Source organism: Scleropages formosus, chromosome 4, assembly GCF_900964775.1.
Source record: "Scleropages formosus chromosome 4, fSclFor1.1, whole genome shotgun sequence".
Taxonomy (NCBI): domain Eukaryota; kingdom Metazoa; phylum Chordata; class Actinopteri; order Osteoglossiformes; family Osteoglossidae; genus Scleropages; species Scleropages formosus.
In genome coordinates, this window is record NC_041809.1 from 3,563,639 (window position 1) to 3,575,937 (window position 12,299).

General features: G+C 48.6%; 1 protein-coding gene across 2 annotated transcripts in view; it reads right to left on the reverse strand.

The window, feature by feature from the left end:
• Positions 1 to 12,041, reverse strand: part of LOC108926987 (son of sevenless homolog 1-like) — a 32,367-nt gene extending 20,326 nt beyond the window's left edge. For both annotated transcript variants that reach the window (XM_029251376.1, XM_029251375.1), the window contains exons 1-2: positions 11,755 to 12,041; positions 930 to 1,055 (exon numbers count right to left, since the gene is read on the reverse strand). In XM_029251376.1, coding sequence (XP_029107209.1) covers positions 930 to 1,055; positions 11,755 to 11,841 — 213 coding nt within the window. In that variant the 5' untranslated portion in view covers positions 11,842 to 12,041. The remainder of the gene's footprint in view (positions 1 to 929; positions 1,056 to 11,754) is intronic.
• Between the last annotated feature and the right edge of the window lie 258 nt (positions 12,042 to 12,299).

A 12,299-nucleotide genomic window follows, 5' to 3' on the forward strand; every position in this document is an offset into this window, starting at 1 on the left:
GTTCACATATTGTAAACAAAATTCTTTCTGTGGAACAACTTCCTTTCGAAGAGAAACACTACAAACAGGAGCAAGAAACAAGAATTGTGTGAAATAATAAACCTGCAGAAAAAGGCTTTTCTTCTATCCCGGACAATGAAATCATGGGGATTCACAAGGGAAGCTAAGAGTTACTCAAAGAGCCAAGAGAATAGCACTGTTGGGTTTGGACAAGTACAGAAAAACCGAGCACCACTGCTGCAGTTTTACCACGCAAAACATTTACAGCATTAATCACAATGCACCTCCACAGCTCCTGTGATCCGTCAGACTGAAAACAAGACATATGAAAACAGGAGATGTGAAAACGGCAAGCGAAACAATATTGACACAATACGGTGGAATTCTGTTTTCATTAATTTAACTTATTTCACCAGAATTATTACTGATCCCACAAACACCGTTATCCAGTGCTCTGCTACAAGCAAACCCACAGGGATGAAACTCTTGCAGTGGAACAAACAGCATGAAGAAACTTTTTTCTAATATCAACGTGATGTCTAGTAATAGGAGTCATTAAATGTAATTGTTAAAAAAAAAAGAAAAAAAAACATAATACAATTATTGATCTAAGAATGCAATTGCCCATGGCGTGAGAATCAACAGTGTGTGTTTGACTGTGACGGACTAGTGTCCTGGCCAGGATGCACCCTGCCTCATGCCCTATTCTTCCAGGCCATGCTCTGGACCACTGTGATCCAAGCTATCGATGAAAATGGGGGGGGAGGGGGAACACCTATGTGAAACTGCATCAGAAACGTATTTAAGTCATGTAAGGACCAAGAAAAGCACCCGTTTCTACTACGACAGTCCTGCTACAACAACGGGCAAAGCAGATGACTGCCTGTGATTGCGGTGAGGTCCGGCAGGGCGGCGCTGAACACACTCACCTCCACATCCTGCACAGTCCGGGGCTGAGCCTGACACAGCATGCTGAGCAGCAGCAAGATGAGCTCCTCGACGTACTGCAACGCGTCCTCTTTGGACGACAGCTTGGGGTGCACCTGGCTCAGCACCTGTCACGATGCGCAAAACAGGGTCGCTGTTAGAGAGAGACTCTACGGTTGTGCAAAGCAGCTCACAAACTTTACACAAAGTTCAAAACGTTGCATAAGAGTTGTGGTTTCATGGTAGTCCAAAGCAAGGTCACAGTGTTCGCGCAATTCTTTCATTTTTCCGCAGGCATGCTTTGGCACCAGAACAACAATTTCGTGGGCAGCTGCTGCTCATTCCAGACATAGTGCAAAGTAGGTAGCCCACAATTCCACCGTGACTGAAGCTGAGCACCCTTCTCAACTTTATGACCTGGTTGGTGGTGCATCACTGAGACCAAAGCACTAGAAATGCTCAACATCATTGTCCACAGAATTTTTGTTATGCTCAGAAGTTGCCAAGAGTGCAGCACGAAAACAAGCTTAAGAAAATTCAGGTGTCAACAAGCGGGAGGCTTTAAAACTATCATTAGACCTTTTTCTGAATCCCTAAAGAGTCTCCAACAAAAGCAGGTGAAAAATGCAGAAAACACACATCTCTTGACACAGCGGCTTGGCGCAAAGTGTATGACTAAGTAAAAACTTCTGCTCCTGCTTTTTCCCTAATGGAGTATTACTGCTATGTGAAGGAAGGACTGAGAACAGGGCGGAACTGATGGAAAAGTACTTTTTCAGAGTAATGTACTTGTCACGTGCCCCCACACTGCAGGGATGGCAGCTGGTGCTCGGGCCGGCATGCTGGCGCTGGTAGTACAACCTCAGGGGCATTCCTGTTCACCCAGGACAAACAGGGAGAGGAAAGTTCTTAGGTACATGGGTTCAACAGTCAAGTCCTAAAACAAGTCCTGTCAACAGCTGGAAGCGTAGTGGTTAGAGCCACTGCCTTTGGATCCAAAGGCCGCAGGTTCGATCCCCGCCTCTGGCTGTAGCACCTTTGAGCAAGGTACTTATCCTAAATTGCTCCAGTAAAATTACCCAGTGGTATAAATGAGTAAATAATTGTAACCACAACATTGTAAGTGGCTTTGGAGAAAAGTGTCAGCTAAATGAGTAAATGTAAAACTGCTTGTAATGGTTACCCTGGAAACTCCATCACTAAACATCAGAAAGAATATGTATCGTGGGTTTGGAACAGGAACACTGTGCCCCTTCAACCTGATCACAGGCCTGCAAATGATATTTAAACACATTTATATGACTACTTTGTCCAAAGCAGCTTACAGTGTTGGATAATCATCTTTACAATTATTTACGCGTTTAAACAGCTGGGTAATTTTTACCGCATCAGTTCAGAGGGAGCACCTTGATCAAGGCTACTACAGCCCAAGTGGGAGTCAGACAAGACTTTCTGGTTTCAAGACAACAGCTCAAACCAGTATACCACCTGTTGCCCCCCCCCACCCCCGAAAGCGGTAACTCAAGGAGGGCACAGCTAGTGAAGGAGAAGCGCAAACATTTTAAACAACTGATCAAGCAGACATGAGGCACCTCAGATGCAGCCCTTTTCTTCTGGAGTGAATCAACTTCAGCTGCATACAGCTGAGTGCAAGGTTATAATCTGCTTTTTATACCCCCTGCGTTTTCCCTTCTGTGCTTTGAATCCACAGAGGCATTTGGTTGACGTGTGGGTGTGCCAAGTGTCCACAGAACAAAGCTGCGTCGTGCATTCCCGAGCGACGGCCCATGGGAGCTGCTCACAATCTGCGGTCACCAAGGGCTACCAGTTAATACGCCACTGCAGGGAAACAAAGTAGAAAGTATCCATCCTGCGTGGCTGCATGCGTGTCCGTATGAATAGCCGTTCGGCTGCACTGACCCACCCATGTGGGGAGATCCTTGAATTCGTAACTAACATTTTCTAGAGGTCTAGGCAATTTTGTCCGTTCTAGAGAACATGATTTTCAGTGCACCTCCCAAGCTGAACATGCGTCAATGCTCAGTTCCGATGCACCTTATTCTGCGCTTTACATCATACCGTGTCTGGGACTGGAGCTTGGAAAATTTCCTTGCGATTCCAGAAATACTCCTGAAACCCTTTTCCCGGAGTCTCGGGAAGGCAACATTTATTTGAATTTCAAGGATGGAAGCGCATGTCAACAAAGCACCTCACATGTAGGCGCAGCACTCAAACAGCACTGTGCAGGCAGACTCTCTAGATCGGGCAAACGCGCTCCTATTGATCCCTAGGCTGTTAATCGATTGATCCAGCATGGAGGCACCGCAGTTCTCAAGCAGTCACAAACATGCAAGAAGCACTATGATTTTGCTTTCTTTCAGCAGATCCCAAAATTTTCTGCAGTCTCAAGAAGGACAAATAAAAAGTGTTCAAGGAAACAAGGTGCTTGTTTATTTCATCCACACCTTCACCACCTGAGCTTGGAGAAACATCTAGGCAAAACAGTTTAAACCACTAACCAGACAGACAGCGACATGCACGCAGTCAGCCAATGAAAACTCAGCTATGTTTACAACGATGTCGGGGCAGTGGTGACGAGGAATCGGCAGGGCCACCACCCCATCCCCCACGATGGCCTTTACTGCCTTGCCAGGCTGGCGACTATTCTGAGACTGCGGTGAGCCACAGGAATCTGGCTGGGATTTTCCATGCTGTTTACTGGTTCTGAAATATTTACATTTTGAGCAACAATCCTTCTCTCTTGACTTCTCAACCTGACAGTCTCACGCTGACTGACACACTAGAGTTGCGGAGATGTACGCATTGGGCAAACACTGCAGCGTATCTCCTGGAAAACGTCCCAATAGCGGTTCACAGGATGATCGCCTACCACGAAAGCTGAACTCCTGTCAACCAAATGTCTACACGGACCCCTGTTTGAGCCGTTTGACCGTTTTGACCGTTATGCCTCCTCTTTGGGGCTCGCTCTCGTTTTTCCATTCAGTTCCATGACTCTCGTTTCCACGGTCTCACTGTAAAGTGGTGAAATAATGAGCAGTGGACTACACTCCCACACCAACCCCACTGGGTAGTGAGACGGAACTGGGTGGGAAGGGGGAGGGGAAGCGCCGCCCAGGGAAAGTTTCATCATGTGAGCGACCGCAGCCTTAGCACACATAACCTTTTAACGAACCAAACAAAACATCTCATGTTTATGGCGTTTATTCCGAATGCTCTAAACACAAAAACAATCACAGGCCACCTTAGATGCATATTCACAGTCGCCCCCCCCCCCAGCGAAGAGCGGACAAAGATTCAGCTTAATAAAAATACTTAAACACAGCTTTAAAAAGAAAAATTATGACAGACTGGCTTTGAAGACAAGCTACTGTCAACTGGAGCAGGAAAGATGGACCAGAGAAATCAGTCCAGAGATCGCAGTGCGCTGTGCTGCCAGGGGTCACCTGCTGGGCAGGTGCTTGGCACAGTCAGCCCCCTTCCCACCAGAAGTGAGAGGAACAGCTCTTTGGGAAGTCAACAAAACTTTACTCGGCACGAAGAGAACTCAGAACAAGGTCGACAAATGTCGAAGTCCTGCATCTCCGGACTGCGGAAGCCACATTATTCTCAGATCACCTGTAGGGCCACTAGGGGGGGCTGTCCAACTAAGGATACACCCTGCTCAAGGACCTGGGGTCAAAACATGGCCAGATGGCTGTCCTGCAAATGCACTCATGCACCTAGAGCAGTGCAGCGTCGCTGTGTCCCTGACAAGAACAGCGGCGGGCTGTTTACACGAGACACACACATGGATGGATAGAGATTTTGTACTTTTACTCATAGTCACCGTCTCTTCCTCTCACTCGCACACAGCTTTACAATTTGTACTCCAACTCATTAACGGAGTTCCATTTACTAGCAGATCTATTTTACGTTGATTACCCTCCTCGGGATTACAAAAATTGTTATACCTCAGAGATCTGAACTTTCAACCTTTCAGTCACAAGTTCCTTAACCAGCAGAGCATGTGTTGTACTTTTCCTGGCAGCTAGTATGTCCAAAAAAAAAAAAAAAAAAAACCCACATTGAAAAAGATGTCACCACACTTTCACATTCGACGCAGCCCACCCTTTATATCTACGCACAATAAAGATGGACCGTGTCACCACACGCATGTGGCCAAACTCATCCGTGCTCTCAACAGCTCCCTCCCACACCCCTAGCGACTGTGCTCCAAACTGCCCACCTGACCTACAAGGCTACCTGGGTAGAGCCTCGCTCAGAACCACGGCAGGATTTAAGAATCGCAACAGGACTCGGATCGATCCCCAACTGGGCGGAACGTCCAGCGCGGCGGCATCCAGCGCAGCCCCACGCAGCAGTCAGTCAGATTACGGTGAACGAAGACGTCCCTTCACTCCTCCATGGTAAAATAGCACGCGTCCATCCATCTTCACAAACAAAACAATGCCCTACCCTCTTATTTAAGCAGAATCAGAACTTCAACAAGCGAAATGCTTTCTGAAGGGAAGGCTTAGTAGGCTGCATTTAAAACATGGCTAATTGAAAAGCAGTGAATGTAGAAGTTAACACGTTTATGAACGTTAGTGTCCTGATCAAATCCAGTGGAATAACAGCGAAACGTAAAGTGGCACCAATTAAAAACTGAAAAAAGCAATAATAATACTACAGATACTCATAAATAAAACGCAGAGCTCCCGTTTCTACACCTGCCCACACCTAGACTACCGCCCCCACGGAGATCCTGACCCTGAAACAAGTGCGTCAATACTGTTTGATTTTCCAACACGAGGGCAGATAAAGCCCTCCTCTTGAGCTCACGCGGCCAGGTGTGCTGCGCCGCGCTGCGCTTGGCGACGCACAACATGCTCCGTCCTCCCAAGGAGCACTGCCAAAGTGTCGCAGCACTTTTTACGGGACAACGCACACGCAGGGCACTAGCGTGAGCGTCAGCTGAGACCTCAGAGTGCACACGCAGCTCACGAACACAGAAAAGTCCCCTGGACTCCAGCTCTTACACACAGGATACAGGTGCAGCAGAACACAAGCAAACACAAGTCAAAAGGTAAGCTGCTGCAGACAATACTGCTCAAAACAACATGTAGCATCTCAGATCGGAAACATGACGGCTGTCCTGGAGCCCAGGTCCAGCTCCTGGGAAATTGCACACAATCTTCACCGAGACAAAGATGCCAATGCCAAAATGAGTACAAGGAACAGGGAGCGTGTTGTTCGAACGATCCATTCTGGTCGGAGGAAAAGTTCGTTCGGCCACCTCGCTTTCTTTGGCAGGAAACACTCATGCTGCGGTTTGTTGACAGAGAGAGTGGGAATTAAGCCGGGACATGGATGAAGTTACCTGGGCCTTGCTTGAAGCTTGAAGTGAAAGCATAAAAGCAACTGTGTTCAACATGTCCTCCTGGAGGTGCTACCTGTGACCAGGGGAGAGTATAGAGTCCTGCCAGGCGGATGGGGGGGGTAGTTCCTTTCCACCGACACGGGTATCCCTCAGTGCACCACACTAACATTAATCGAAGCTGCAATACATAAAACGGGAGGCAGCAAAAGCAGAAGGTGACTTTTTTCCTTAATTGTACAAAATATTAATGAAGACAAGACTGTACAAATCAGCAGAGAACTTTCTATAGTGTCAATGCAAAGATACACTATCACGGGTACCTGTACCACACACACGAGAAACCTGCCGTCCCATTTCATCGGTATCGTTGTCCAAGTCAACACAGTAACATTTCAAATGTCTCCGCTGATTGCGTCACGCTAATATTTTTTTAATAAGATGTACACTTGATGCAAAAAAACCCCTCTGCTTTAAATATCCACTGAAAACCCAGAAAAACCGAAGGAAGCAAGGGCAGAGTGACGAATCCTGAGAGATGAGCACAGCCATTGGACTTCAGTGCACGTCTCTCAGTCCACGGTGACACTCGTGGTAACAAAATGAGCCGCGGGCTCGTGGTCCTCACACGTGAGCGAAGGGCTCCTGCAACCCCGCGACCTCCTTTAAACACACACGCTCACTTCCGGGGGGAAGACAAATCCAGCTACCAAGAACCACTGCTTCTGGTCCATCTGAGCTCGCTGCGGCACTTCGCAAGGTCCAGCTCTGGGAGCGCCGACGGCTTTAGAAACGCACCAATCACGCAGATGCATCCTGCAGTTTCGTGGTTAAGACTCTGCCGTGTTGGCCTGCTGTCTCGTACAGGCTTTCCCATGTGGTGGTAATGGTCCAGGGAGGGGAAGGGAGGGTGTCATGGGGGAATTCTGCCAATGTTCAAGAACCACACAAGAATGTTGATATGGTTACAGGGCAGGTCAGACCCACAAAAAATGACAGCACTTCCCTCTCCGTTCTCATCCTCCTGACTACAGACAGGGGGGGAGGCAGCTATCAAAATAACTGCCATGTACATGTACTTCCATCCCACTCTTTAAAACAGCCAAAAGCACTGGAGAACCAGTGCAGGCAGCCCTTGAGCCAGAGCGCTCGCCCCACACTTGGGATTGAAGGATTGGCCCTGTTTTTAGAAGGCATCCCATCAGAAAGGTGGAGAACAGACACCGACACCCATGCACGCACACACAGGTTCTTCTGTCACTTCCAGAGAAGCATGCCGTGCTTGTCCGGGCTACTCCCTATTTATTGATCACCCTCTCAGTCTGTTGTGGCGGCCTGAGAGTCACAGGAGAAAGCAAGCAGGGCGGTTTTCTCAGCCCTTAAAGCCCCCACCCCCAGCACTGCTGGAACAACCAGTGCTGTCGGGAAACCTCTGTGCTACACCCTTTTCTGGCATCACGTTGTCCGCAATACCCATAAGGCTTTGGGAGGAACCACTCTACTCTCTCCAGACGCCCATCAAAACAAACCTTAGAAGGGTTCCTCCTTTATCTATAGTGCTCTGCGGGGGATGACAGAACTGTTACCCTGGTCCTTCCGTGCGGCACGTCGACCTCACTGTGGAACACTTCAAGTCAACTGCGGTTACAACACGAAGGACACACACCCTTTCCTGAGAAACAATTCGAAGACACGCAGATATCAAACACAAAGACGCACATACGGTAAAATCAGTCCTCATTGGGCAATCTGTTTTTTTTTTCACTTCCTCAAAATTGAACTCCCCCCATTTATTACAAATTGACTGCATGCAGCCCCCCCTCGACTGAGCTTGAGCCCCAACCCCACCGACCACCGTAAGGGAGAACCATGGACATGCAAGAAAGACGTTGGGCTGACCATCTGGCCAGCACCAAAGCACAGCAAGGCGACTCTTCAACAGTACACCTGTAAGCAGAGGTAGACAAAGCGTCAGTAATGAAAACTAACTCCCAACCCCCCCCACAAAATACACTTTACAACGGAATATGAAAAACGGCCGCTCTGCCAGGATCATTCAAAGCAGCTCAGGTTAACAGCAAATACACAGCAAATTCCAAAGTTTTCTCATAGTTTGGTTGCACACACATACAAAAAAAAAAAAAAAAAAAATCTGTCAAGGAGCTCCGCAAGATTCATTGCACCCCCAGCTTGGGCAGACCCCTTCATCTTCACGAATTCAACATGCTTCCCAGTTTCTTCAATATTAAATATGTCTATATTGCCAGTAAAGGCTGAAAACTCATTGAGTGTATGGCTCCCAAGCCGGTAGGCAGTAGGTTCCCCCGTCCAGCAAAACGCAGAGCCTGGGTGGAGGTGTGCGTCACTGAACATGTCATACCGAGGGCGCAGCAATACAGGTGGTCCCTGACTTATCACGTCAACCTTATTATATTCGAGTCCCAGAGTTTGGGCGTAACATCGAACGACTGTTCCATTTGCTGTGTGACAACACCGGCTGCCCACACTTCTGCAAAGGCACCCACATTTCTCACTGGCTCCATCAGCGTGTCTATCAGCGACACGTTGACTGCATCTATTTGCGCTTCAATTACAAAAATGTTGTTTCATTTACAGAATGTTACACTTGTCATTTGATTCCAGTTACTTTTTTCTAGCGAATGAAAACTTGAGTACTATGTGGAGAAAAAGTGAAAGAGATTTAGAAATGAAAGTGAAAATAGTACAGCATCAAAACATGAAGTACTGAGCATATATGCTATATTAGTATTGCTTTAATAGGAATAATGCGAGAAATTAGCAAACATACAATTTATACACAATTCATGCACGTTAATTGTTTCTATGCCCTTATGTAAACCATCCGTCCTGCAAGGGAAGCCATGATCACAGCCCTGTGTTCCATTTCTGTCATCAGATCATCCAAACCCACTTAGAGTCATTTAAACACCATGATGTGGAGAAGCGAACTTCACCCAGAAGTGTGCCAAAGAGTCCCCAGTTCAGCGGTACCCAGTGAGACTGCTACCCGATTCCTTAACTACAGGCCACTGCATCAATATCATTCAGATTCATTCACGATACATTTACATTTATCCATTTAGCTGACACCGTGCTCCAGAGCGACATGCATCTCACAGAAAAACACAAAGATTACAGACTGGCAATCATTTGCAAATCAAATAATGCACTCGCTTACACCTCATTTACATGCAGCACCCCTATTCCTGACATCAGCATTTAACACACATAATTAGGGCTGAATCATGGCTTTTTTGTCACGTTAGTGTTACACAACGCCGACGCATCTCGCTTACAGTCAGCACTGAGGTCACACTCTTTTGAGAACTTCCCATCTCTGGCAGAGCTGGAATTCAATGAGCATTCACTTAAAATAAGGTTCCGCGAACACCGAGAGCGGCTGCCAGATCATGGCTTTCACCACGTCACCGGCGGGCCTTTCTCCTTCGTCTTCCTTTCTCTCCGGCCGCCGGACAGATCCCATAGCGTGTAATTTAGAAGACCAGGACAATGGCCCAAAGTGCAGCGCTAATCTGAGGTCAACATTGGCCGCTGTGCAAAGAGCGGCTCGGCAGCAATGTGCTGACTGGAGGTCTGCCCTGCTGAGGGAGACAGGTTCACGAGGCGACTCATCTCAGAATCACCTTGCTAGTCCGGCCAAAGGAGTCACAGACATGCAGCCTCAGCAGAAGACGAGCGAGACGCTGCCGGGAAATCAGCGGAGCGTTTTCGCTAAAGAACTTACGCTAAATGACCGAGTTAACGAGAAACTGCGCAAACCCAGCTATAAAGTGCATGCTTATATATGGCCAGGAACATTTCATGAATAAAAGGTGTACAGAAGGATACCACAGCATACAACCAAGACTGATGAAAGAGGGATAACAGTTAAGATCACAATCATCACAGATTCGTGGGCCTGATTATAGCACAAGTGACCATAACAGCCTTCACTTATTCATGTGCATAAGAAATGAAGCACTCCATTTATATAGTATATGGTACCGCCAAATAATCAGCAGTAGACATGCCGTAATGATGCAGTCATACTTTCATTAATTTCAACATTATGCCTTTGACAAAAATGATTGTAAGAAAAAGCTGCCAGGGAGTTCAGAAGATAGAGGTCACTCAAATCAACGCTCTCATTTAGTGCAGAATCTAAATACGTATATATTATAAGTGCGACTGTGGTGGCGCAGCGGGTTTGGCTTGTGCCTGCTCTCCAGTGGGTCTGGGGTTCGAGTCCCGCTTGGGGTGCCCTCCCCCTCCGGCCTTATGCCCCGTGTTGCCGGGTTAGGCTCCGGCTCCCCTCGACCCTGTATGGGACAAGCGGTTTCAGATGGGGCGGGTGCGTGTGTATATAAGTGCGACCTATTGTCATTTATCGAGAGCCCAACAAGGGCGCCGGTCTCTATAACTTCCACACGATGCAAATTATTTCAACACTTCTGCTATGATCACACTACAGATGCTCCTCTGCTTACGATAGATCGAATTATGATTTTTCGACTTTAGGATGGTGGGCTGGCGGTAGACATTCAGCAGAAACCGTACTTCGACACTCTCTCGCGATGCTGGGCAGCGGCAGCGATCCGCATCTCCCAGTGTGTATTAAATGCATTTTCGACTCACGACGGGGTTTCGTTCCGCGAAACCCATCGTAAGTCGGGACCACGTGTACTTCCACTTCAGCGGTTTTGTGCGTGCGTGTATGTATGTATGTGTGTGTGTACGTACAACATATCTCCATCCATGATATCACCTGAGCCTGCAGGTGGCACAGTGGTTAGCAGGACCACTTGCACTCAGTGGACCCTGGTTCAGATCCCCACCCAGTACCCTTGATCGATGCACTTACCCTGAATCGATATGGCAAAAATTACCCAGCTGTTTAAACTGGTAAATCACTGTTAACTATCTCAACACTGTAAGCCAGTGGAGAAAAGCCTGAGCAAAATGCATACAGCAATAATCTTGCCAACAATACAGACCATCTAGTAGATCTACCTGTACTGTTTTTTTTTTTTGCGCTTTTCCTTTATTTGTACAAGAATGAAGAAAGGCCCAAGAAGCACAGAAGGGAAAACAGTTTACATCACAACTGTAGAGTAAAAAGTAACAGTAACCAGCGGCACCGCTCTAACATGACTGAGTGATTGCGAACAGAAACTCGATAATAAGGCAGGTATCGATCACCTGCACAGCGACCCGCCGCGTGGACAGTACAGACACGCAACACACACAGTCACGCTAATACCGCGTAAACACGTCCACGCAGCGAGCGCGTGTGCCCACGTGGGCAGACCACACCCCCCCTCGGCTCGGCGCGACCACCGGCAAACCCGCAGACACGCCGCCGCACGTGCTGGGAGCGGGACGGCGCGAGACGCGTGCCCTCCGAACGCGCCGCGTGCGGGTGCGCTCACCTTGCCGAGGGAGGGCAGCAGCAGACCGCGCCATTTCGGGGAGTTCTCCTCGCCGAAGAAGTCGTACTGCGGCTGAGGCGCTTGCATGGCTCCGCCGCGCGACTCGGTCACGCGCTACCCGCGCCGGGGGAGGCGAGAGGCGGCCAGACGCGCCTCGCGAAGGGTGAGTGCGTGCGTGCGTGCGTGCGTGCGACGAGGAGGAGCAGGAGACGGCGGCAGCCCAGCTCGTGCCGCACCGTCCCGTCCCGTCTCGTATCGTCCTCCCAGCGGCAGAGCAATGAGGGATAAAAAAAAAAAAAGGAGGAGGAGGAGGAAAAGAGAACAAATGAAAAGCGGAGCGAAAGTCCAGTGAGTCGCTCGCTGAAAAGAACGTGTGTCGCTGGTCCCGACTTCACCTCACAACACACAGTCCGTGTTGCCGGAGAGCCGCGGGTTCCGCCTCAGAGTTCAACGGAAAAAGTGACAACAACATGAGCGGAAGGGCCATTCACGGGGCTACAGCCCGGCCGCCTGCTCAGCCACACCGGTACCCGAGCGTGTGGAGC